The 27021-nt window shown below is 39.8% G+C and overlaps 2 protein-coding genes, 1 long non-coding RNA gene, 2 other non-coding genes and 1 pseudogene across 8 annotated transcripts in view; 4 read left to right on the top strand and 2 right to left on the bottom strand.

The window, feature by feature from the left end:
* LOC114480104 (uncharacterized) overlaps positions 1–790 on the bottom strand; it is a 40924-nt gene extending 40134 nt beyond the window's left edge. For all 3 annotated transcript variants that reach the window (XM_028473937.1, XM_028473939.1, XM_028473938.1), the window contains exon 1: positions 667–790. The gene's annotated coding sequence lies outside the window, so the exon portion shown is untranslated. The remainder of the gene's footprint in view (positions 1–666) is intronic.
* On the top strand, positions 384–11659 carry LOC114480114 (eukaryotic translation initiation factor 4 gamma 1-like; annotated as a pseudogene).
* Positions 7524–7600, top strand: LOC114480892 (small nucleolar RNA SNORD66). The gene has a single exon (XR_003676181.1). It is a non-coding gene; the product is annotated as a small nucleolar RNA SNORD66 (small nucleolar RNA).
* Positions 11660–12807: 1148 nt separating the features above from the next.
* The window catches only part of LOC114480151 (uncharacterized), a 34565-nt gene continuing 20351 nt past the window's right edge, over positions 12808–27021 (bottom strand). Inside the window, exons 4-8 of one of the 2 annotated variants that reach the window (XR_003676061.1) lie at positions 25001–25044; positions 24785–24867; positions 23188–23295; positions 13025–13068; positions 12808–12891 (exon numbers count right to left, since the gene is read on the bottom strand). This is a non-coding gene — a long non-coding RNA (uncharacterized LOC114480151). Of the gene's footprint in view, positions 12892–13024; positions 13069–23187; positions 23377–24784; positions 24868–25000; positions 25045–27021 lie in introns of those variants that run through there. The other variant, XR_003676062.1, reaches the window with a different exon arrangement.
* LOC114480119 (eukaryotic translation initiation factor 4 gamma 1-like) lies at positions 18488–23630 on the top strand. The gene is made up of 17 exons (XM_028473968.1): positions 18488–18613; positions 18712–18794; positions 19064–19456; positions 19644–19790; positions 19877–20113; positions 20227–20331; positions 20459–20752; positions 20864–20993; positions 21074–21387; positions 21481–21653; positions 21737–21862; positions 21962–22043; positions 22186–22284; positions 22378–22521; positions 22610–22691; positions 22783–22923; positions 23209–23630. Exons 2-17 carry the CDS (start codon positions 18717–18719, stop codon positions 23388–23390), a joined length of 2727 nt encoding a protein of 908 aa, XP_028329769.1. The 5' UTR covers positions 18488–18613; positions 18712–18716; the 3' UTR covers positions 23391–23630.
* LOC114480924 (small nucleolar RNA SNORD66) lies at positions 19493–19569 on the top strand. Its single transcript, XR_003676202.1, has one exon. It is a non-coding gene; the product is annotated as a small nucleolar RNA SNORD66 (small nucleolar RNA).

Genomic DNA, 27021 nt, shown 5'->3' with positions numbered 1-27021 from the left:
CATATGCGTAATATGCCTATGTTACCATGTTTGGATGGCCTTGTGGTTTATGGCGCTAAACTCATAGATTCTTCCTTCAGCTGGTGTGGGTTTGAATCCCACTTCTGGCTTATATATTTTTTTCATTTTAACAGTATTTAACACGGCAAATTCCACCTTTAAAAATACTTATACAGAACGAAAAAAAAACATTTTAGGGTATTTCCTGGGTTAGGGTTGGTATAGGTTTAGAGTTATGATTAGGGCTAAAATAAAACTGACATAACTATAACTAGGACACTGGTCCGGCAGTGACGGCACTACCAACATTCGGCTTACTGCGCATGCGGACGTATGAGCAGAGGAAGTGATTGTCTGACGTCCGGCAACAGCCAATGAAGTATCGATCGTCTCAACTTTCGGTTCACATTGCCCAGCTCTAGGTCAGGGTTTGAATCCCCTTAAAGAATATTAACACTTGAATTTCCAATTGTGACCAATTAAGTACTCCACGATGTGTTTTTCCATAGAAATAAACACGTTTTGTATCCATGGTGTATTTCCGGGTTGATGCTAACTGAAGCTAGCGCAGGTCGCAGACAAAACAAAACGAAACTCCATGCGATTAAAAGTTAAAACTCCTCCCCTTCGGATGAAAATGACTTTTCTCGCCTCGCAGCTTCATACCGTGTCTTTCTTCAGCTTTAAGTTGTTTTTCCTCCGCTGTCCTCTCTCACGTAGGCGGCCTCTACCTCTCTCCGTCAGTTAGCCGCTCGCTGTTAGCGTCAATGCGTCCATAACGTCACATCCAGCGTCTTCAAAGTAAAAGCACCGCCTTCAAAGTAAAATATGTAAGAAAGCCAATCCTTTGTGTATCTTTAATTCAGAATAATAAAATAAGAATTGGAAACATAAATACGGTCTCTGGAGCAACTATATGTGACATTATTTCATGAAAACTTATCTATACTGATCAAGCTAAAAGGTTATTTTTTATGTTGATATACATTTAAGGACACAAATGTGTTTTATTATATATACAACATAAACATAAATACATATAAAACATCAGCAGATGGGACCTTTAATGCAGTATTATTTCACAGTTCACAATTTTATTCTGCTTTGAGAACTTTTATTAATTAGAGATCTTGCTTTTTTTCTCTTTTAATCTTTATTTATATTTTTCCTTTTTCTTTTTTTAGATTTATTCTTAAGAAAGAACTGTCAATCACAATAAACAATTTTCTTTTCACTGGAACAAAAATGTAGAACTCATCAAAATGTATATTTCTAATTGTTGCTTATTTCTGATATAGGGCGATTTTTGAAAAAAATGTTTACATAGTCTTTTCTTTTATATTTGACATTTTGTGCTCTGGAGGCCCACGGCGAGGCTTTCTGGGACATAAATCATGTCCGTGGTGTCCTAATATTTCCAGTCTTCTTTTCCAGAACGTAATCTCAAGGAAGTGGCTTCTGTTGCTCCGTTTGTCAACTTCTTGCCGCTGTCCAACATGGCTGAGCTCCAGAATTACCTACTTTAATATTTTCATATTTGCATACTTTTAGACTTTCATTTACAATTGCATACATACTTTTGTAATCACGCACTTTAACACTTATCTACTTTAATTTTGACAATTTCAGTGTTCCACTTGCATTACTTGTTTTATACGTACATACACTTATTCTCGCATACTTTGATATTTACCTGCTTTTGTATTAATGTAGTTACTTTCCTGCGTTCTTTGCACTTGTGTACTTTTACATTCTGGTACTTTTGTATTTGATTGTGTCACCACTTATGTACTTGAATTCACTTGCATACTTTTATACTATATTTCTTAGTAGTGGTAGTTACTTTTGTACTTGCGTATGTACCTTTGTATGGAAGCCCAAAAGAGTCATAATTAAATAAATAAAAACAACAATTTGAAATAATTACCATTTTGATAAATAACAGACAAATATATAATATGGCCATTCAATTGTGAAATAAGGAAATATTATTATGAAATACTTAAATATCTATTTCCAAAATAGCCTTTTTATTTCATAATATCGCTTTTCAGCAGAACGACTTTGGTCTGTCAATCAAAGCTAGTGGGTTGGTCCTCGGCTTGATCCTTTAAGATCGATTAGTTTTCCTGGACATCGGTCTTGGCCGTTCTGTGACCGACACAGTGGTAACAATGGGAGGGAATATAAATAAAAGTATTATTAATAATAAAAAATAAAGCAAGAAAAGTGCAGTGAGATGTGTCCAGCTTGAATGTATTTATTTTAAGTGAGGAAGCGGGTGAATGCGCGTGGCCAATGCGCGTGTCAGTGGAGCAGATGTGTGTGTGTTAAGACCTGGGTTCATAAATTAATAAATTAATTAATAAAGTACAGCTCTCCAACACCTGTGCGGTTCCACTTTTATCTGAGGATTTAACACCGGAGGAGGAGGAGCTACATTCAGCTCTAGAGAGTAAGGACCTCCCCTGGGTCCCCCAACCACGGTTAGGAGATGAAAACACTAAAGGTTTTAACAAGAGAATTACAACATTACTCGGTCCATGAATGGATATTTATCTGCTTTTGGCTTGCAGTTTTTTGGTGTCAAAGGTTGTCATAGCAACCACGAAGAATGTACGTTGTAATGAAAAAACTACAGATCGTTTACATAAACAGAATGGATACTATGAAATTTAAGGAAACATTTCTCACTAGAAATGTCATCAAAACATTTCTAAAGCCGCAATCTATCTTAAAATAAGACAATTTGCTATTAAAATATACGTGTCCACTATGTTTTTCATTGCCTGTGGGTGGAACACGGACCCTCAGTGTCTAAAATAAACACTAAGGGGTACCCCGTGTGTGGAACATTGACACTAAGGGGTCCTGACCGATGGTCAATATGTGACAAGTTGAGGATGAGACTGTTTTTTTTTTAATTTTATTTATTCAGTTCATTTCCGACATGGTTGCATTCACAGAAATTCATTTGACATTCAGAGCAAAATCACATCATTGTTTTTTTTTTTTTTTTTTTTACTCTAACGTGTGAACTCGTGGTGTTCAGGCTTCTCAGCATTAGTGATAAGTCTCCACGCTTGGATCCTTAATGCAAGTGCTGCTGCTCATGTCTGTGTAAAGGATCAGCCAATCACTTCACTGGCTCCGCCTTATGTTCTTTGATTGACAGACTGAAGTCATTCTGCTGAAAAATGACATTATGAAATAAAAGACCATTGTGGAAATAGATATTTAAGAAAAATAAAACATATTTCATAATAATATTACCTTATTTAACAATTCAATGGCCATATTATACATTTGTCTGTTATTTATCAAAATAGCCTTTATTTCAAAATGTTTTTATTTATTTAATTATGACTCTTTTGGGCTTCCATAACCCTGTGAGGCAGAAAAGGCCAAAAGGTCAATGGGAGAACATGAGCCCACCACCTTCAGCACAAAGACCACGTTGGGTCTCAGAATGATTCTCACATCACCTGGAAAAGCTGAGCACACAACGGGTAAACAGAGAGCATGGATGTCACTGACCCTTTTAAGATGCACTAATTCTAATTTAGGCATTTTCTGACCACTTTACTTGTTTGCTCAACTTAGATGCAAAATGTTTTCTTTGGACTGAACTTTGTGCAATGACAATAAAGTTTAATCTTTTTGTTTTTCTTCCCAATTGTTACAGCCCCCTCCAGGATGTTAGACCAAAAGGCATGAGGGGCCGCAACATAAAAGACGCCGTTCAGAAATCAAAGGTTTTCAAAGTATTTATTAAAAGTTATTAAAAGTACCAACAGAACAAAATAAAAGGGACTGGAGACCCTGGCCAAAGTAAACAAAAGTAGGGAGGACACTGGGGTAACCCTATGCAGGGCCGTCCACCCTCTAACCTACAAAAAGTAACAAAACACTAAATCTACATCAACACAAAAACAGGACAACCAGAAATCTCCAGTTCAAACTAAAACAACAAACTACCACAAATATAATGCACATGCTTAAACAGGGCTAAGAAAGCAGTAAGGCACAAAAAGGCTATAGTAAAGCATTAAAACAGGTGAAAAAAAATACTCATGAGTTAAACAAGGTGATTGCATTAGAAAGGGTGTACTTGCATTATTATGATAAGTCATCATTACATTAGTTGTTAAATTGGTCTAAAAAAATTGACATTAATATTGTTTATCAGCAATAATTTGTGGGACAATATATCATCCAGTAAAATGTGTTATTAACCCAGGCCTAGGCTATAGAAAGGCAAACAAAAGGGCTGTCGTAAAATTCTTCCCATCTGTGTTCGACTAGTTTTCCCTGAGGCCAGGTCCCAGATGTGTGGCACAAAAAAAATAATTGCAAACTGAATTGGAGTGGACAGAAACTGAAAAGTGAGAATTATTTAAGGAGCTGAATTTTTTTCAATCAAACGAAATACAGTTTAAATTTTATCATGATACACATTTAATCCAATAGATTCAAATTCAAATTAGATCAATTCAGATTCAAATTTTAAAAGCAAATATTCAAATTATCAATTCAAATTCAATTCCTACTGGCACTAGTTTTATCCCATACTCAAATTTTGTACAAACAATATACTTATATTGTACAAACTTTTTTTTTTGTCTGCACATGCTGTTAAAGGTCAACACTACAAGAAGTGTAATCTTTTTTAGACAGCAATGCATGTTTTGTTATTGTAATTAAATAAATGAATTTATTTTATTGTATAATTGTGATCATCACCAGCCCTCCCTAAGGAAGGGTAAGAAACACTTTATTAAAGGGAGAATATAAAAAGAGAGAGCAGTGTTACACCTAGGTGAGGGGGTGGGGGGAGGGGGAGGGGGAAGGGAGCAGGGAGGAGAGATTCAAGGTAGAAAAATGGAAGGGTGGGGAAGAGCTGATTATTGTAAAGTGAGAGTGAGATGTGAAGTTGTAGACGTGAGGCTTAGGTATAATGGTGGTGTCTGTAGACAGAGGGAAGGAGTGAGTGGTAACACCTGTTATGATGAAATTTACGGTTACCTCATCTTGGACTGGAAAAACACTCTGCAGTGATAAATGATGAAGACCAGGCTGGAGAGATGATTGAGTAATAAAAACTGATTTATTCTAAACTAAATAAAAAGGTACAGACAGGATAATCAAAAAGGATCTCCCTTTGGCCAAAGAGAAAAATGAGACTGCCCCAGGATCACACTTCACACACATTTTTACCCAGTTCCACTTCCTCCCCCACCCCCCGAAGAGGTGAGGATGCAAAAGCAGAGAGGGGGTTAGTTCAAAGGAGAAGGAGCGAGGGGGTTAGGCCAAAGGGAAAGCAGATGAGCGTAGAAATGTGTGTGTGTGTGTGTGTGTGTGTGTGTGTGTCGTCGTGTCTGGCCAATGTGTATTGGGAGGGTGAGTGAAGACAAAAGACGTGGAAAGTATACAACTTAAGATATTATATTTGAATAAGATCAAATATATGAGTAAGAATAAAAGAAAACGTATGAGTAAATATAATTAATCAATTTTGCCATCACACACCAAAAACAGGTATTTAGGATCAACGTGTCTAAAGTTACTACCAGTTTTATCTACAGTCTAAGACATGCCAGTGCATCGTAGAACAGTGTATGTGTAAGAACCACCACTGCAAACCCAAGCGCTGCCTCATACCCGATGATGCAGCCAGGCTAGCAGAAAGAGCGGGGGCCAGGGAGCCCAGGTAACCCCCCCACGGCTGAGCAGCCCACCAAACGCCCCCAAGACACCAAGCCGAGAGGACCCCACTGCCCCCACATACACACCAAAGAAAGCACCAAGGAGCCGAGGACCCAGCGTACCCCGCCACCGACCTCAACCCCCACCCCCCCCCCCACCAACATCCACCCCCACTCCCGCACCCAATTCCCCGAAGGGAGGGCCCAGAGAGCCCCCGCCCGAGACCCCAGCAGAGGGGCCAAGACCCAGGCCCAGCAGACGGCCAGAGGCGCGCCGAACGGGCAGCTGGCAGGCACCTGCCAGCGGGCCCAGAGCTAGCAGGGACCGGACCCGAGGCCAGAAGGACCCGGAAAAGAAGCAGCACCAGGAACAGCCCGCCCAAGGACAACGACCACACCCCCGACCACACTGGGCAATGAGAGGACGCTGCACGCCGCACCACCAGCCCCCAGGCACACCGACCCAACCCCCCAGAGCGCCCAAGCAGGGGCCATCCCACGCCGCACCCACTGGCAGGCAGGCCAGGTCATTGTTGACAGGTAGTCATGGTAACTCAGATAAGCTGAAAGCTGCATAGAAGCTTTGCAGTACAGCTCATTGTTGACAGGTAGTCATGGTAACTCAGATAAGATGAAAGCAGCATAGAAGCTTTGCAGAACAGCTCATATAAGTTGAAAGTGAAGTATCTTCAGCAGTGAGTGCCCAAAAGACTTTTAAAAACAACTAAAGTGGATCTAATTTCATAAAAAGCAGGTGTCCTCAGTGAGAAACATTTGTAGCTAAAGTGAGCAATAATTATAATATTTCATGTGCGTTGGAACTACTTTGTCATAAAATCACTATTTAAATCTAGTCTATTTTTAACACAGAATTGTCTAACATTGTCTACACATTTGGGAGCACAGTGGTGTTTTGGTTAGCACTTCTGCCTAACAGCAAGAAGGTCCTGGGTTCATGGACTAAACACTTGGTCCTTTCTGAGTGGAGTTTGAAAGAAGTGGCTCCTAAAAGGTAGTAACATTTCTTTCTCTTACAGCTGCTATGTCTGTGCCAAAGACAAACATGAAGGAACTTAACAAGAAGGAGGCCATTGGGGACCTTCTGGATGACTTCACAGAGGTGAGCATCAGCTCTATTTTTTCACACTCATTTTATAGTTTACAAATCTTAGATCTTTATTATGGAAAATAAAAACTTTGGGGAAACCAGTTTCAATTGTCCTGTTGTAAACTGTTACTCTGTATGAGATCTTTTTATGACTTTATTGCACAATTGTTACCAATTAGGGCCGTATTCAGTCAAATAAGAACATTAGAATGACCAGTTGGTGACGATAATGTTTTAGTTTACCTTCTTTAAAATAACATTTGTCCCTTGTTCTCTTTCAGCCTCCTGGTTTCAGTCGCTCCCAGCAGGGCCAGCGCAAAGAGCCCAGGAAAATCATCATCCACAGCATGTCTCTAAATTATGACGTGCAACTAAACAAAGCTGAGAAAGCCTGGAAACCTACGGTGAAGAAGAACTCTTGCAGCCGTGGTGCTGAGGAGGTTGTGGATAATGATCCTGAGGTGGCCAAAACTGGGGAGCTGTTCAAGCAAATGCGTAGCATCCTGAACAAGCTCACCCCACAAAAGTTTCCAGAGCTAATGAAGCAGGTGTCTGAACTAACAATAGACACGGAGGAAAGGCTGAAAGGTGCCATTGACCTGATATCTGAGAAGGCCATCTTGGAACCAAACTTCTCTGTGGCCTATGCCAACATGTGCCACGGCCTAATGGGGGTGAGTGCGTGTCTTTGGGTATTTTGCCTCTATTGGCTTCATTGATGATTGTTCTTAAGTGTCACGGGTCTGGGCCACTGAATGTCAATGATGGTGATGAGGAACTGATGAAGTAATCATATATATTATGTTTCATATCCACTAATAAAATCAGCTTTAGTAATATTCTTCCATATTCCATCAACAGTTGAAAGTCCCCAGCGCCGACAAACCAGGTAAAACTGCAAATTTCCTCTATCTCCTACTCAATCGTTGCCAGAAGGAGTTTGAGAAAGACCAGGATGATGATGAGATCTTTGAAAAGAAACAGAAGGAGCTGGAGGCTGCCAAAGATGTAAGATGACACATTTGTTTGTCCTCAAGAGTGGGTTTGTACCTCAAGAGTGGGTCCCAGATTTAATCATTTGTGTCACCTGTTAGGATGAGGAGCGTGAACGTCTGCGGGTTGAGCTGGAAAACGCCAGGGTTATTGCCCGCCGCCGCTCACTGGGCAACATCAAGTTTGTTGGTGAGCTCTTCAAGCTGAAGATGTTGACCGAGGCCATTATGCATGCCTGTGTAGTTAAACTACTGAAGAACCATGACGAAAAGTCTCTGGAGTGTCTCTGCAGACTTCTTTCCACCATTGGCAAAGACCTGGACTTTGAAAAGGCCAAGGTAAGTACAATAATGAAGCATCTACATGCATCGTATCGCGATGTACCTGGCGATACCCAGCCCTAGTTTATACCTTAGTTGTCATTGCTAAGTCTGTTGTATTTCCCTAACAGCCTCAAATGGACGAGTATTTCAATCAGATGAACAAAATCATCAAGGAAAAGATGACCTCTTCCAGAATCCGCTTTATGCTGCAAGATGTTCTAGACCTCAGAAAGGTAAATGGAAAAAGTTGGATCTTGAACACCTACTTATTGCTCTCAATAAAGGTGACATGTGTCCAGAAACTAAACCATATTCAATCATTTGTAACTTCTGCTATTTAATTGTGTTTCCCAATCACAGAATATCTGGGTGCCCCGTAGAGGAGACCAAGGTCCCAAAACTATTGACCAGATTCATAAGGAGGCAGAGTTGGAAGAGCATCAAGAACAGATCAAAGTCCACCAGCAGCTCCTGTCAAAGAAGGAAAGCTCTGGAGGAGGTGGTAGAATGTGTGGGGGGGGGCATGGGAGGTCCAGGGTCTCATACACCGGGCGGTGGACCAAATAGCCAGCCTCAGGATGATGGATGTGGGAACACGGTGCCCATCTCCAAGGACAGACCCATCGATACCAATCGCCTTTACAAGATCATAAAGGTCAGCAAAGCTAGTGACGTCAACGAGTCAACTGTTAAAAAGTAGATCATTTGATTTGATCTATAGGGATGTTGTTGGTTCATAAATGTACTGTTCTCTGTTGCCTTCTAGTCCGGTGGTATGGACTTAAACAATCTGGTGCTGGCTCCTGGTGGCAAAGCCGGGTGCAAGGGCGTGTGGCGCAGCTGGGAAAAAGGCTGCAGTGGAGGCACTGAAGCTAAACCAGCAAGTGCAGATCAAGGTAAACAATGTCAAATAGGTTGACTGACTTGGGTTGGAAGATTGGCTCCTGATCTGTCCTATTTTTCTTCTTCCTTTTAGAGTCAGAGCGTCCTGCTACCAGCACTCTGAACCACTTCTCAGCCCTTCAGCAGACTTCATCACTGTTGTCTTCATCAGACACTGATCACAGAGACAGGGATCACTTTGACAGATCTGGCCACGTTGATGGACGGGAAGGAAGCCCAATCACCAAGAGAAGCTTCAGCAGGGAGTCCCAGGAACGTGGTGGCAGAAGTGAGGAGAGCGCTCCCACTCCCCCTCCTTCTCTTCCCAAACCTTCCCTTAGCGAAGAGGAGATGGAGAAGAAGTCCAAAGCCATCATTGATGAATACCTCCACATTACTGACTTGAAGGTTCAAAGAATTTGACCAACATACAACAGCAGGACATTTACCTGCACGTTGAGTGTGAACATGACTAACGTTTGTCTTCTCCTGGTCCTGTAGGAGGCGCTGCAGTGCGTGGCAGAGCTCAACAGTGCCTCAATGCTTTATGTGTTTGTGCGGCAAGGCCTGGAGTCCACACTTGAACGCAGCACAACTGTCAGGGAACACTTGGGCCTGTTGCTGCATCAACTTGTGAAAGTTGGGACGTTACCCACTGAACAATACTACAAAGGGTGAGCATCTGTCAAAGAACAATGTATCTAAAGCCTGGGTCACACTAAAGACTGACACTGAATTGTTGACTGTGCTGTCATAGGCTCCAGGAGATCTTGGAGGTAACAGAAGACATGGCCATTGATATACCTTACATGTGGCTGTACCTGGCTGAACTCATCACCCCTATGCTCCATGAAGGAGGCATCCCTATGGGACAGCTCTTCAGGTGAGAAAAGTTGAAAAACATTTGCAATCCGACTGTTTTAATACAATCAATATAATACAAAATGTCCCTTTCTTAACAAAAATGTTTTGTTTGTCCCAGGGAGATCTCAAAGCCTCTGGTGCCTCTGGGAAAGGCTGGCGTGCTGCTGGCACAGATCCTCCAGCTGCTGTGCAAAGGAATGGTATGTACACAAAGGTTTCTGGGTTGAATTTGTCTGAAATAAAATGTGTTGCATTGTCTCAACGCTTTTAAGAATAAGTCATATTTCAACTTGATCTTGTTTTTTTTAATCATCTGAACTTGTTTATTTACTCATTTATTAGACTCCCAAGAAAGTTGGGGATCTGTGGATTGAAGCTGGCCTGAATTGGAATGACTTTCTTCCTGAGGACAAAGATGTGAACAAGTTTGTCACTGAGCAGGTATTCAAAACGTTATGGAACCATTAGGTGTAAATGTGAGTCAATGGTTTGCACTGTAGAACCCTGGTTTAAATGTGGACTTGTAACTTTCAGAAAGTGGAGTTCACCACAGGAGAGGAGCTGGGGCCAAAGGAAGTGGTGAAGAAGCAGCTCCTCAGTGGAGAAGAACTCAGCAAACAGCTGGACAGACTGCTTCAAGACAAGGCTGATAACAAGCACATCATGGACTGGGTTGAGGTGTGTGACCGTTGCTCAGACTCTGGAATTCATCTAAATGTAAACACTATTTGATCAAGTGTTTGAAACATTTCTTGCTCATTTTCAGGCTAATTTGGATGAGGAGCAGGCTGCTTCTAATCACTTTGTACGATCACTGATGGCCTCAGTGTGTGGGATCGCTATCATATGTAAGCATAACATAAGCTTCAAACTCTAATGGCAAACTAAATGGTGCTCCCCCCATGTTAACGTGTTGTTTGTTTCTTCTTAAAAACCAAGGTGAACACCCGTACAAGGCCATTGCTGAGCAGATCATGGTAAGAGCCGAGCTGCTGCAGAAATACCTGAATGACGAGGAGAAGGAGCTGCAGGCTCTGTATGCCCTGCAGGCCATGATGGTACACATGGAGGAGCCTGCTAGTAAGTGTTGTTTTATTATTTACCAGGAGGAAAAATACTATTACCATTTTATTAAAATAAAACTTTACTTTATTCTTGAAATATTCTGACTTTAATCCTGTAGTGCCCAGATTTTTATTGTATTTTATTTGAATGTGGCCCTAATACGCCGTTGTACATATGTTTGTTCATTTACATTTAAAATGTCTGTAGATTTCTAAGGACTTTATTGGTACAAAGTGGACTTACTGACAGAAATCCACAGTTCTGCTCCTAACAACTGACCTTTGCATCTTGTTTCTGCAGATCTGCTGTGTATGTTCTTCGACACCTTGTACGATGAGGACATTATTAAAGAGGAGGCCTTCTACAAGTGGGAGACGAGTAAAGACCCTGCGGAGCAAACAGGAAGAGGTGTCGTGTTGAAGTCGGTCACAGCTTTCTTCACCTGGCTCCGTGAGCCTGAGGAGGAGTCTGACAAGGAATAATGTTTAAAAGACAAATGACTCTGAAGTCAACGTTTCTGCCCCCGTTTGGCAAAGCAGGTGCTTCTGCAGTGCGGCTGTTTGAACAATAACGCCCGAGTGGCAGACTCAAATCAATCCTCAGTGAGGATAAATCTTTGTCTTTGTTTTCTTCTGATGGATGGACTTGAAACAATCATTTCTCTCCCCTCACTCTTTGGTGTTCCCTTCACACCCACCCTTCCTGCTTGTCCCAGCAAGTGTCCTCATAATTAACAAATAAATTCATTAAAACTCCTACAATGTGATTTTCTGGATGTTTTTTTTCATTTAGTCTCTCATAGTTGAGGTTTACCTATGATGAAAATTACAGGCCTCTCTCATCTTTTTAAGAGGGAGAACTTGCACAATTGGTGGTTGACTGAATACTTTTTTTTGCCCTACTGTATAAATCACATGTAAAGATCCCAATTCAAACAGTTCAAAGGTCATACTGTAGCTCTGCCAATATAGCACTGTTAGCTGTGCTGAGCAGTGAATATTTATCATTTTACACTTTAAAATAGTAAAGTCATTAAAGACTAAAATAATTAGGATTGTATATTTTAAGTCTAGAATCTGCAGTAGCTTCCTATTCTCGTGGTAAACGTGTCCATATTTAACAATGACTGCTTTAATGGAACCAATATGACACCAACTAATTGGTAAGTGTGAAAAATAATAATAATAATAATAATTTGAAGCTAAGTAATGGTGATCAGCATTGCAGGGTCAATTATAATTGTAATCATGTAATTGATAATAAATTACAATCATGGTGTAATTGTAATTGACAGTTCTATGTACAATTTTACACATTTGTAATTAACAATTATTAAAATGTGTTTCATATCAAACTGTCCCACATTTTATCATTAAAATAAATTAAAATCTAGGGATATAAAAATCTAGGGACACAATAAAGGCTCAGATGCACCAAAAATATTAAAACATGTATTTACAATGATTAGGAAGCCTAACAAGGTAACCAATAAATATGAAATAAATGAGATGATAGATGTGTTTTTAGTGTATTTTACAGCTGATTTAGGACCTGTTGTCATCAGAGATGCTAACAGAAGGCTAACACAAGAGGAAGGCTACCTTTTATTAGCTTATTTATTTCAGCCTTAGTAATTGTGATTCATTGTAATTTAACTTTAGTCAATGAGAATGTAATTGTAATTGACTTTCTGAGGATATATAATCATCAGTCACTGTAATGGTAATTGAATTGTAATTGTAAGTGAAAAATGTAATTGAGCCCCAACCCTGCAGCATAGTTTTGTTCTGCGGTGCTTGTCATGATGTAATAAAATGTGTAAATAACAGATTGTGATGAAGTGATATTTTCACAGACTATGTACTCACCACATCAATAAACAGTCACCTTAGACCTCCACAGCAGCAACACTCAGCACAGCAACACACAACATTTCATCAAACATGGCAACCTTTAAAAAGTGAAAGGAGACAAACAGAGAAAGGTGAGAAAGAATTACACCTGATGGACTTGATCACATGATCAAGGTTCTGGTATTTTCACTCTAGAAAAATAGTTGATCATGTATTTTATACAGTACTTACATAGAGGAAACCACGGCAGGCTCCCAAAAATGAGTGACAGCATCCTATAAGAGACAGTGAGAGGTTAAGGCTGGAAGAAAACTGTAGCTTATGTATAGAACCCTGGTTCTAGGAGTAATATGAGTGAGATGTCTCACTATGGGATGTCTATAGAACACAACTATGTAAAAGTAACTCAACTACATTGACTAGATATTAAGAGACTACATACACTAGTATTATGTTAAATGAAATGGTGGGAAATGTTTTTAATTAAAAGGCACAGATTTGGCTGAAAGTGAATTAATTTTTGAGTGTCACTATTCATGACAGTCCAACACTGTATTAACCCAGATTATATAGATATATACAGAGCCGGATTAATGCAAAGGCAAACTAGGCACGTGCCTAGGGCCCGATTCATGGGATGGGGCCCAGACAGAGGGACAAGACAAAAAAAAAAAAAAAAAAATAAGATTAAAAAAAATTAAATAAAAATAAAAATGTACAAATGTCCTATTTACAATTTATTTCAATATTTCTTAATTAACTAAAAATAGTCACGATGTTTATCTTAACCATAGACTGTTACATTACGTCACATTAACGCCAGTCAGTTACATCAGAGGGGACGTCAGCAGCGCGGTCAGAGGTCAGAGCGGGACAACAAAGCTAGCAGGTAGGTCGTTTTATGAGTAGGCTAACATTCAAGATGCTTTCAGGTGCGGCAAAGCATAAAAAGAAAAAAATTGTAGAGGAACAAAAGAAAAGACAGCGGGGGGCTTTACAGAAGTTTCTGTCGGGAAGCCGTCCGACAGGTGTGAACCTGCTGGAGTCAGCAGAGCCAGAGGCCGAGACAAGCCCGGAGACACGACCCGAAGACGGGGCGGGAAATGCGGTGGAAGACGCAGTGGCGCCGTCAACATCAGCGCCGTCACAGACGGACAAAGTGATGCCAGAAGTGAGCCCAATATCGTTTTGAAGCAGGAGCCTGAATGCCTTTGCCCTGTTGGCAATTGAGAATGGATTTACAACTTCCCTGGATTTTGAAGACATTATCGAGGACTTCACCGCATCAAAACTCAGGAGAAAGCATCTGTAAATGTAAGTTTTACATTTAAAAATCTAAATCTGAATAAGTAAAGTGAATATTAAAATCAAATGTAAGATGCATGTATAATATAGGGCTATACTTTCTACTATAATAAAATGAAATATGAGAAACAACCCAAGTATATTCAAATCTCAAACAGCTGTCTTTCATCTTATGTATATATTTTTTTATTTCTCCACAAGATTGTGATGATGCCGTCCAGACATATTTCTGCTGCGATGGATGGAGGCCTGCAATGCTGGAAAGCTGAAGAGTAGCCCAGAGTGGAGCATGCTAAATGGTTTCCTTAGTAAGAGCTGCTGGTTTTATTTATTGTTATTTATTGTTGTACAGTTTCTAAATGGTCTTGATGAGTGTGATGGGTTCATGTTTGTCTTCTTGTTCCTATTAAAAATCACAGGTGTGAATATGGGCTCCAGGAGAAGGGACAAGAATTTTTGCTCGTGTCCCTTGGCTGTCTGAGCAGGTGAGTAAAGAAAAGTGAAAGAATGTGTTCCTGGTTCAAACATAAGGATCAAGTTATTTAATGACTGCTTATTTTTCTACAATGTCTCTGTGATTAAATCTTCTTTTAGAATGCAGTCTACTAAAGCACACCATCCATTGAAACATCCAAACCAGTGGAAAGAACTGCTGAACAGTCCAGACCAGCAGCTGAGCTGCTGAATGTTGAATACAAAATAAAAAATGAGGTGATGCTTGTCCATGAAAATAACAATCTTTACTACTACAGCACACTTTCTCTTACTTCAAATTTTGTTGGTCTTTGTATATTTGACTACTTATTTAATTATTCAATTTAATCAACACATTTAATTAAGATTTTCTGCAAAATGCAATAGCTTCAACATTTATAAATGTTGTAAGCTATTGCATTTTGCAGAAAATCTTAATTAAATGTGTTGATTAAATGTAAACAGCAAATAAGATAAATCTTATTTGCTCTGTTTAGATAGTTTACTGACACCTATTGGTTATTTACTGGTACTACTGCCTTAACAATGACACTCACAATGGATAAGATAAAGATAATTTAACAGCATTTAATAGAGCTGTGTAACGACGTATAAATAATGAATATCAAAAAATAGTCCGATAGACTGTTTAATATACAACACATGACTTATTTTGGCATACAAACAACCAACTTGTAACCAAAGACTAGGCTATGTAAAATGTGAATTAACGTTTATTAACAACTTTGGTAAGTTTCAGATTTCAATTCCTAAATAACATTGATGGAGGGGGGCCCAAAAAATACAGCCTGCCTAGTGTAGTCTATTTATTTAATCTGGCTCTGGATATATATATAAAATATATAGTTGACTTAGTTCAGGTATAAGCTTTGACACAAATCTGATAGTTTTACTGTTTAAAATAAGGCAGACACTTAAAAGTGCTCATTTTTTCTAAAACTGCAAACTTCTTTAAAGATAGGTGCAAGTGCAAAAATTACATTTTTCAATTTCAGAAAATCAGAATATTATTCAAATTACATTTAGAAAAAAAAATGTCTGTAAATGAATATGGCAAAGAACAGCCTTTCTAAAATGCTTAAAACACAATATATGGATCATAATGTTACATAAAAGTGCATTTTGAACACGTCAGACCTCAGGACAATTGCTCACATAGCCATAGACCAGCTCTAGGTCATCTCACTCAAAAAGTCCATCAAAAAGTTGGTTTTTCACTTTCTTTGAAAGCTTTCTATTATCAAGTTCCTTCAGAACCTTGTGAGAAAATTCAAAAGTGTACTTACTTAAGGTGTGACAGTGTGGGCTCAGGTTTGTCCTGTAGCAGAAACACTATGACGCTACGTCTCAGACGCTTCTTTTCACCTCTGTCACATTTTACACCATGTAATGCAGTGACGACTGCTGTAAATAACTACCTTTACATTTATTTACGTGATTACTGTGAACACCAAATAAATCCTCTTTTTTCTGTGATGAAAATGAGAAAAGACTGACCTGTTTTATCAGGTGAAGACGAGTGAAAAAGGCAGATATTTTCAAACTCAGTCCACTTCCTGCACATGTGTGTTGAGCTCACTCTGAGCGCGCTACTACGGTGGCAGCTACGGCATCTTCAGAGGGACAAAATGCATAAAAACGGTAAAAATCACTTATTTAAAAGCAACAGTAGTGAAAGTTCATTTTTTTAGTGTACCACTAATATAATGCACAAATATAATGCACTAATATAATGCACATACTTAAACACAGCTCAGAAAGCATTAAGGCACAAAAAACTAAAATCCCCCTAAATCAGAGGTAAGGCTATAGTAAAGCATTAAAACAGGTGTTTTTTGTACAAACAATAACTAGGATATGACTGTGTGAGGTCTGCATCGAGGATGAACATTGTGATGTTTTTAAATAGTACAGTTAAAGTTGCTGAGGTGGTGGAGAAGGGAGTGGTCATCTGTGACACCTTCACTGCTGTCTCCCCTCTCATTAACCCAGACATGAAAATGATGATTTCTAAAGCCCCCCATTCATTAAAAATGAACAGCTGGGAAAGGAAGTGTCCAGATATGAACAGCTCGTGTCACAGATAAAAATGGTTTCTCTCAGGTGTAAGTCTCTGAAACTGAAGCACGTTGTGTGTCATAAAGACAGGTTTATATGATCCTAAAAGAACCTGAACCTGTCTTTCTCATTTAAAGTTGATGTTTTAATCACATGGTTTTTGCTTCCTCAGAGACAATGAAATGTTTTGGTTGTGGAGAGGAGGGGCACCTGATCCGCTCCTGCCCCGGGGTGGGCGGAGCACACCGGGCGGGGATTCGCCTGAAGATGCCGCCCCTGCCCCGGTTACCGTGTGGGCACTCCAGTTGCTGCTGTGAGGACGGGTTTCTTTCCTGCTCCGGTGGAGCGTCTGTCATGGGGGTTCCTCCTGCAGCACCGGTCCCCGTGGTTCCTGTGGTGTTATTTGAAGAGAAAAGTGAAGCCATGATGGCAGATGTGAATGAACAGTGTGACTATCAGGAAATGATGGAGGAGATGTCAGATGATGATCTCCTCAAAGTGTCTCAGAAAAGAAAAATTCACTAATCAGAAAAAAAGAGTAATGAAACAAATAAAATGAGTGTAAAGATGTCCACAGAGTCAGAGAGAGCCTTTCTGTGCGCTCGTGGGGATCTCTCCACGTGTGGTGATGTTGAGTTATGGTGCAGAGGTACAGTAGGGGCGGGTCATCACAGTATAAAGTCTGTGGCTGTTTCCTGGGACAAAAAATAAAAAGTTATCTTTCAGATTTTATTTCATTTCATGCTGGGACCAATGAGCTAGTTTTTTTTAATTTTTACTGTGTTTGCTAAGCTGACTTCTGGTCTGACTGTGTCCATTCACTGACAGCGTACAGGAGTCTGCTGCATAGATATTATATACTGTGGTGTCATTGTTTAACATGTGTGCTATTGAACGTACCCTAGATCTGTTGTAATGTGTATATGTCTATGACCTGCTCTGTTGATTCACGTGACATCACTCACATTGCTGCATCGCTACAAAGCTAGAGCGCTAAACAGGAAACTTGAGAATCTGTCGTCTGAAATCATCAAAATGTCCATATTTTGTGTAGTTTACGGATGCTCCAATCGTTCTAACAGAGAAAAGGAAAATAGATTTTATAAAGTACCGAAGATTGTTGTTCACAAAGATGAGAAATGTAAAAAGTTCACAGAACGTCATAAAAAGTGGATTTTAAAGCACCAGTAGATTTATTACACCACATATGTGCATGTTTTACATAACATCCATTCTTTGGTTTTAATTTATTTATGTATTAATAACGTTTCAATTCACCAGTAATGTGACTGATGCGTTGCTTCTTTTTATGTCTGGAGTCACCATTTTATCTGGATACTATTTGGATCACAACACTGTTTGGTAAAGTTAGCAGATATTCACAGATTCAGACTTCCAGCATCAATAACTATTTAACAAATGACACCTCTGTCATCAGTGTGAGGAGGACAATATGATACAAGATCATTTTTAATAAACGCAGCAGAATAAAAGTTTCCCTTAAATATCCAAATATAATACAAACAGAACCAGATTTAATTTTAAAACAGAAAAACGCTTGTTTTGACCTGTTTAGTCTTTAAACAGATAAACGTTTATTCAATTTTCTCGGGGGGGGGGGGGGGGATGCTACTCAGAACTGAGTGTTTTTGTGCCCCCCACAGTTTTCTTAATGCCCCCCCCCCCCCAGTTAATGCTGCCTGGCGTTGACTCTGGGTCGTCATGGTAACTCAAGATAAGATGAAAGCTGCATAAAAGCTTTGCAGGCCAGCTCATTGTTGACAGGTAGTCATGGTAACTCAGATAAGATGAAAGCAGCATAGAAGCTTTGCATAACAGCTCATACAAGTTGAAAGTGAAGTATCTTCAGCAGTGAGTGCCCAAAAGACTTTTAAAAACAACTAAAGTGGATCTAATTTTCTACAAAGCAAGTGTCCTCAGTGAACAACATTTGTAGCTAAAGTGAGTAATAATTATAATATTTAATGTGCGTTGGAACTACTTTGTGGAGTTTGAAAGAAGTGGCTCCTAAAAGGTAGTAACATTTCTTTCTCTTACAGCTGCTATGTCTGTGCCAAAGACAAACATGAAGGAACTTAACAAGAAGGAGGCCATTGGGGACCTTCTGGATGACTTCACAGAGGTGAGCATCAGCTCTATTTTTTCACACTCATTTTATAGTTTACAAATCTTAGATCTTTATTATGGAAAATAAAAACTTTGGGGAAACCAGTTTCAATTGTCCTGTTGTAAACTGTTACTCTGTATGAGATCTTTTTATGACTTTATTGCACAATTGTTACCAATTAGGGCCGTATTCAGTAAAATAAGAACATTAGAATGACCAGTTGGTGACGATAATGTTTTAGTTTACCTTCTTTAAAATAACATTTGTCCCTTGTTCTCTTTCAGCCTCCTGGTTTCAGTCGCTCCCAGCAGGGCCAGCGCAAAGAGCCCAGGAAAATCATCATCCACAGCATGTCTCTAAATTATGACGTGCAACTAAACAAAGCTGAGAAAGCCTGGAAACCTACGGTGAAGAAGAACTCTTGCAGCCGTGGTGCTGAGGAGGTTGTGGATAATGATCCTGAGGTGGCCAAAACTGGGGAGCTGTTCAAGCATTTGCGTAGCATCCTGAACAAGCTCACCCCACAAAAGTTTCCAGAGCTAATGAAGCAGGTGTCTGAACTAACAATAGACACAGAGGAAAGGCTGAAAGGTGCCATTGACCTGATATCTGAGAAGGCCATCTTGGAACCAAACTTCTCTGTGGCCTATGCCAACATGTGCCGCGGCCTAATGGGGGTGAGTGCGTGTCTTTGGGTATTTTGTCTCTATTGGCTTCATTGATGATTGTTCTTTAGTGTCACGGGTCTGGGCCACTGAATGTCAATGATGGTGATGAGGAACTGATGAAGTAATCATATATATTATGTTTCATATCCACTAATAAAATCAGCTTTAGTAATATTCTTCCATATTCCATCAACAGTTGAAAGTCCCCAGCGCCGACAAACCAGGTAAAACTGCAAACTTCCTCTATCTCCTACTCAATCGTTGCCAGAAGGAGTTTGAGAAAGACCAGGATGATGATGAGATCTTTGAAAAGAAACAGAAGGAGCTGGAGGCTGCCAAAGATGTAAGATGACACATTTGTTTGTCCTCAAGAGTGGGTTTGTACCTCAAGAGTGGGTCCCAGATTTAATCATTTGTGTCACCTGTTAGGATGAGGAGCGTGAACGTCTGTGGGTTGAGCTGGAAAACGCCAGGGTTATTGCCCGCCGCCGCTCACTGGGCAACATCAAGTTCATTGGTGAGCTCTTCAAGCTGAAGATGCTGACCGAGGCCATTATGCATGCCTGTGTAGTTAAACTACTGAAGAACCATGACGACAAGTCTCTGGAGTGTCTCTGCAGACTTCTCTCCACCATTGGCAAAGACCTGGACTTTGAAAAGGCCAAGGTAAGTACAATAATGAAGCATCTACATGCATCGTATCGCGATGTACCTGGCGATACCCAGCCCTAGTTTATACCTTAGTTGTCATTGCTAAGTCTGTTGTATTTCCCTAACAGCCTCAAATGGACGAGTATTTCAATCAGATGAACAAAATCATCCAGGAAAAGATGACCTCTTCCAGAATCCGCTTTATGCTGCAAGATGTTCTAGACCTCAGAAAGGTAAATGGAAAAAGTTGGATGTTGAACACCTACTTATTGCTCTCAATAAAGGTGACATGTGTCCAGAAACTAAACCATATTCAATCATTTGTAACTTCTGCTATTTAATTGTGTTTCCCAATCACAGAATATCTGGGTGCCCCGTAGAGGAGACCAAGGTCCCAAGACTATTGACCAGATTCATAAGGAGGCAGAGTTGGAAGAGCATCAAGAACAGATCAAAGTCCACCAGCAGCTCCTGTCAAAGAAGGAAAGCTCTGGAGGAGGTGGTAGAATGTGTGGGGGGGGCATGGGAGGTCCAGGGTCTCATACACCGGGCGGTGGACCAAATAGCCAGCCTCAGGATGATGGATGTGGGAACACGGTGCCCATCTCCAAGGACAGACCCATCGATACCAATCGCCTTTACAAGATCATAAAGGTCAGCAAAGCTAGTGACGTCAATGAGTCAACTGTTAAAAAGTAGATCATTTGATTTGTTCTATAGGGATGTTGTTGGTTCATAAATGTACTGTTCTCTGTTGCCTTCTAGTCCGGTGGTATGGACTTAAACAATCTGGTGCTGGCTCCTGGTGGCAAAGCCGGGTGCAAGGGCGTGTGGCGCAGCTGGGAAAAAGGCTGCAGTGGAGGCACTGAAGCTAAACCAGCAAGTGCAGATCAAGGTAAACAATGTCAAATAGGTTGACTGACTTGGGTTGGAAGATTGGCTCCTGATCTGTCCTATTTTTCTTCTTCCTTTTAGAGTCAGAGCGTCCTGCTACCAGCACTCTGAACCACTTCTCAGCCCTTCAGCAGACTTCATCACTGTTGTCTTCATCAGACACTGATCACAGAGACAGGGATCACTTTGACAGATCTGGCCACGTTGATGGACGGGAAGGAAGCCCAATCACCAAGAGAAGCTTCAGCAAGGAGTCCCAGGAACGTGGTGGCAGAAGTGAGGAGAGCGCTCCCACTCCCCCTCCTTCTCTTCCCAAACCTTCCCTTAGCGAAGAGGAGATGGAGAAGAAGTCCAAAGCCATCATTGATGAATACCTCCACATTACTGACTTGAAGGTTCAAAGAATTTGACCAACATACAACAGCAGGACATTTACCTGCACGTTGAGTGTGAACATGACTAACGTTTGTCTTCTCCTGGTCCTGTAGGAGGCGCTGCAGTGCGTGGCAGAGCTCAACAGTGCCTCAATGCTTTATGTGTTTGTGCGGCAAGGCCTGGAGTCCACACTTGAACGCAGCACAACTGTCAGGGAACACTTGGGCCTGTTGCTGCATCAACTTGTGAAAGTTGGGACGTTACCCACTGAACAATACTACAAAGGGTGAGCATCTGTCAAAGAACAATGTATCTAAAGCCTGGGTCACACTAAAGACTGACACTGAATTGTTGACTGTGCTGTCATAGGCTCCAGGAGATCTTGGAGGTAACAGAAGACATGGCCATTGATATACCTTACATGTGGCTGTACCTGGCTGAACTCATCACCCCTATGCTCCATGAAGGAGGCATCCCTATGGGACAGCTCTTCAGGTGAGAAAAGTTGAAAAACATTTGCAATCCGACTGTTTTAATATAATCAATATAATACAAAATGTCCCTTTCTTAACAAAAATGTTTTGTTTGTCCCAGGGAGATCTCAAAGCCTCTGGTGCCTCTGGGAAAGGCTGGCGTGCTGCTGGCACAGATCCTCCAGCTGCTGTGCAAAGGAATGGTATGTACACAAAGGTTTCTGGGTTGAATTTGTCTAAAATAAAATGTGTTGCATTGTCTCAACGCTTTTAAGAATAAGTCATATTTCAACTTGATCTTGTTTTTTTTAATCATCTGAACTTGTTTATTTACTCATTTATTAGACTCCCAAGAAAGTTGGGGATCTGTGGATTGAAGCTGGCCTGAATTGGAATGACTTTCTTCCTGAGGACAAAGATGTGAACAAGTTTGTCACTGAGCAGGTATTCAAAACGTTATGGAACCATTAGGTGTAAATGTGAGTCAATGGTTTGCACTGTAGAACCCTGGTTTAAATGTGGACTTGTAACTTTCAGAAAGTGGAGTTCACCACAGGAGAGGAGCTGGGGCCAAAGGAAGTGGTGAAGAAGCAGCTCCTCAGTGGAGAAGAACTCAGCAAACAGCTGGACAGACTGCTTCAAGACAAGGCTGATAACAAGCACATCATGGACTGGGTTGAGGTGTGTGACCGTTGCTCAGACTCTGGAATTCATCTAAATGTAAACACTATTTGATCAAGTGTTTGAAACATTTCTTGCTCATTTTCAGGCTAATTTGGATGAGGAGCAGGCTGCTTCTAATCACTTTGTACGATCACTGATGGCCTCAGTGTGTGGGATCGCTATCATATGTAAGCATAACATAAGCTTCAAACTCTAATGGCAAACTAAATGGTGCTCCCCCCATGTTAACGTGTTGTTTGTTTCTTCTTAAAAACCAAGGTGAACACCCGTACAAGGCCATTGCTGAGCAGATCATGGTAAGAGCCGAGCTGCTGCAGAAATACCTGAATGACGAGGAGAAGGAGCTGCAGGCTCTGTATGCCCTGCAGGCCATGATGGTACACATGGAGGAGCCTGCTAGTAAGTGTTGTTTTATTATTTACCAGGAGGAAAAATACTATTACCATTTTATTAAAATAAAACTTTACTTTATTCTTGAAATATTCTGACTTTAATCCTGTAGTGCCCAGATTTTCATTGTATTTTATTTTAATGTGGCCCTAATACGCCGTTGTACATATGTTTGTTCATTTACATTTAAAATGTCTGTAGATTTCTAAGGACTTTATTGGTACAAAGTGGACATACTGACAGAAATCCACAGTTCTGCTCCTAACAACTGACCTTTGCATCTTGTTTCTGCAGATCTGCTGTGTATGTTCTTCGACACCTTGTACTATGAGGACATTATTAAAGAGGAGGCCTTCTACAAGTGGGAGACGAGTAAAGACCCTGCGGAGCAAACAGGAAGAGGTGTCGTGTTGAAGTCGGTCACAGCTTTCTTCACCTGGCTCCGTGAGCCTGAGGAGGAGTCTGACAAGGAATAATGTTTAAAAGACAAATGACTCTGAAGTCAACGTTTCTGCCCCCGTTTGGCAAAGCAGGTGCTTCTGCAGTGCGGCTGTTTGAACAATAACGCCCGAGTGGCAGACTCAAATCAATCCTCAGTGAGGATAAATCTTTGTCTTTGTTTTCTTCTGATGGATGGACTTGAAACAATCATTTCTCTCCCCTCACTCTTTGGTGTTCCCTTCACACCCACCCTTCCTGCTTGTCCCAGCAAGTGTCCTCATAATTAACAAATAAATTCATTAAAAATCCTACAATGTGATTTTCTGGATGTTTTTTTTCATTTAGTCTCTCATAGTTGAGGTTTACCTATGATGAAAATTACAGGCCTCTCTCATCTTTTTAAGAGGGAGAACTTGCACAATTGGTGGTTGACTGAATACTTTTTTTTGCCCTACTGTATAAATCACATGTAAAGATCCCAATTCAAACAGTTCAAAGGTCATACTGTAGCTCTGCCAATATAGCACTGTTAGCTGTGCTGAGCAGTGAATATTTATCATTTTACACTTTAAAATAGTAAAGTCATTAAAGACTAAAATAATTAGGATTGTATATTTTAAGTCTAGAATCTGCAGTAGCTTCCTATTCTCGTGGTAAACGTGTCCATATTTAACAATGACTGCTTTAATGGAACCAATATGACACCAACTAATTGGTAAGTGTGAAAAATAATAATAATAATAATAATTTGAAGCCAAGTAATGGTGATCAGCATTGCAGGGTTGGGGTCAATTATAATTGTAATCATGTAATTGATAATAAATTACAATCATGGTGTAATTGTAATTGACAGTTCTATGTAGAATTTTACACATTTGTAATTAACAATTATTAAAATGTGTTTCATATCAAACTGTCCCACATTTTATCATTAAAATAAATTAAAATCTAGGGATATAAAAATCTAGGGACACAATAAAGGCTCAGATGCACCAAAAATATTAAAACATGTATTTACAATGATTAGGAAGCCTAACAAGGTAACAATAAATATGAAATAAATGAGATGATAGATATGTGTTTTTAGTGTATTTTACAGCTGATTTAGGACCTGTTGTCATCAGAGATGCTAACAGAAGGCTAACACAAGAGGAAGGCTACCTTTTATTAGCTTATTTATTTCAGCCTTAGTAATTGTGATTCATTGTAATTTAACTTTAGTAAATTCAGAATATAATTGTAATTGACTTTCTGAGGATATATAATCATCAGTCACTGTAATGGTAATTGAATTGTAATTGTAAGTGAAAAATGTAATTGAGCCCCAACCCTGCAGCATAGTTTTGTTCTGCGGTGCTTGTCATGATGTAATAAAATGTGTAAATAACAGATTGTGATGAAGTGATATTTTCACAGACTATGTACTCACCACATCAATAAACAGTCACCTTAGACCTCCACAGCAGCAACACTCAGCACAGCAACACACAACATTTCATCAAACATGGCAACCTTTAAAAAGTGAAAGGAGACAAACAGAGAAAGGTGAGAAAGAATTACACCTGATGGACTTGATCACATGATCAAGGTTCTGGTATTTTCACTCTAGAAAAATAGTTGATCATGTATTTTATACAGTACTTACATAGAGGAAACCACGGCAGGCTCCCAAAAATGAGTGACAGCATCCTATAAGAGACAGTGAGAGGTTAAGGCTGGAAGAAAACTGTAGCTTATGTATAGAACCCTGGTTCTAGGAGTAATATGAGTGAGATGTCTCACTATGGGATGTCTATAGAACACAACTATGTAAAAGTAACTCAACTACATTGACTAGATATTAAGAGACTACATACACTAGTATTATGTTAAATGAAATGGTGGGAAATGTTTTTAATTAAAAGGCACAGATTTGGCTGAAAGTGAATTAATTTTTGAGTGTCACTATTCATGACAGTCCAACACTGTATTAACCCAGATTATATAGATATATATAATATATATAGTTGACTTAGTTCAGGTATAAGCTTTGACACAAATCTGATAGTTTTACTGTTTAAAATAAGGCAGACACTTAAAAGTGCTCATTTTTGCTAAAACTACAAACTTCTTTAAAGATAGGTGCAAGTGCAAAAATTACATTTTTCAATTTCAGAAAATCTGAATATTATTCAAATTACATTTAGAAAATAAAAATGTCTGTAAATGAATATGGCAAAGAACAGCCTTTCTAAAATGCTTAAAACACAATATATGGATCATAATGTTACATAAAAGTGCATTTTGAACACGTCAGACCTCAGGACAATTGCTCACATAGCCATAGACCAGCTCTAGGTCATCTCACTCAAAAAGTCCATCAAAAAGTTGGTTTTTCACTTTCTTTGAAAGCTTTCTATTATCAAGTTCCTTCAGAACCTTGTGAGAAAATTCAAAAGTGTACTTAAGGTCAGGTGGGTAGTTGAGGTTGAGCACGTAGATGAGACCAAACAGCAGAGAGAAGGCAGTGGAAACATCTCTGAGGTCCTTCATCACAGTGACACCTTTGATGATGATGCCCACGTCTTCTGGTGCTTCCTGTTCTTCATCACTTTCATGCATGATGACATAGATGCTGATGACAGTCTTCTCCATCTGGCTCTGGGCATCACAGAACTCCACATCCTAAAACGAGGAAACACAAAGGAACAAAAGATGGAGAAAGTTACAAAGATTTGACAATTTCCAGTTCTCACATCCTTGTTTTAAAGTGGACATGTCACGCATATGTGGCTTAAATAGGACCCTATAAAATCCACAACCACAGACAAATGGACATAAATCAGCATAAAACACCGTCACCGTGGGGCAGAGGAGGTTTTTTTATGGGTAAATGTTTCTGGGGACCACTTATTAGGTGCACCGCCCTCCCCCCTCCTGTGCTGGTTGCATTAAACTCTGCCTAAATCACCACAAACACCCTCTAAAAAGCAACACAAATAATCACTAACTCCTAACGACAGAACCTCCAGAGCACGTTAACTTTGCAGTGTCTGTGAAGCTCCACCAGTGTTTGGTGTAGCGCAGCGGCGCTCCATGAAAACGTGATCAGCTTTAATCATCTTCACCTGCTCAGTGTTGGAACTATTGTGTCTGATTAACTAAGAATAACTCAGTCCATGTTGTCTTTGACTTCTTTTTATTCCACATTTTTGTCTGTGTCTCGTAGCTACACATTCACAGTCAGCTAGCTACCTCAAGTACAACCGTTTCAGTGGGAAGTTTACAAAATAAAAGTCTGTTGGAGCAACGTTATCAGAATATTACATTCTAACAACATCTCATCAGATCTACAGTAAAATACATGTTGAAATAATGAATTCATAAAAAATTAACTAATGAAACACAATAATGAAAACAATCAAAGTTTAGACTTAATTTATTTTTATTTTCTTTAAATTAAACAATGAAAAATGTCATATTTTTTCTATTTAGAGAGTGCATGGCTTATTATCCAGAACATTGTTTAGTTTTCTTTAGTTTTTTAACTTCAGTGTATTACATGGTGTTACTTTAGTCCTGACTATGGGGAACAAAAGTAACAAAGTGTAACATCTAGTCAACGTCATATTCTACATTACACAGAAGATCATTTAAACTCAGTTGATCAGAACTTAATCAATAAAC

Source organism: Gouania willdenowi, chromosome 18, assembly GCF_900634775.1.
Source record: "Gouania willdenowi chromosome 18, fGouWil2.1, whole genome shotgun sequence".
NCBI classification, from domain to species: domain Eukaryota; kingdom Metazoa; phylum Chordata; class Actinopteri; order Blenniiformes; family Gobiesocidae; genus Gouania; species Gouania willdenowi.
Note: the sequence above shows the minus strand (reverse complement) of the source record. Positions and strands in the feature narration are given on the sequence as shown.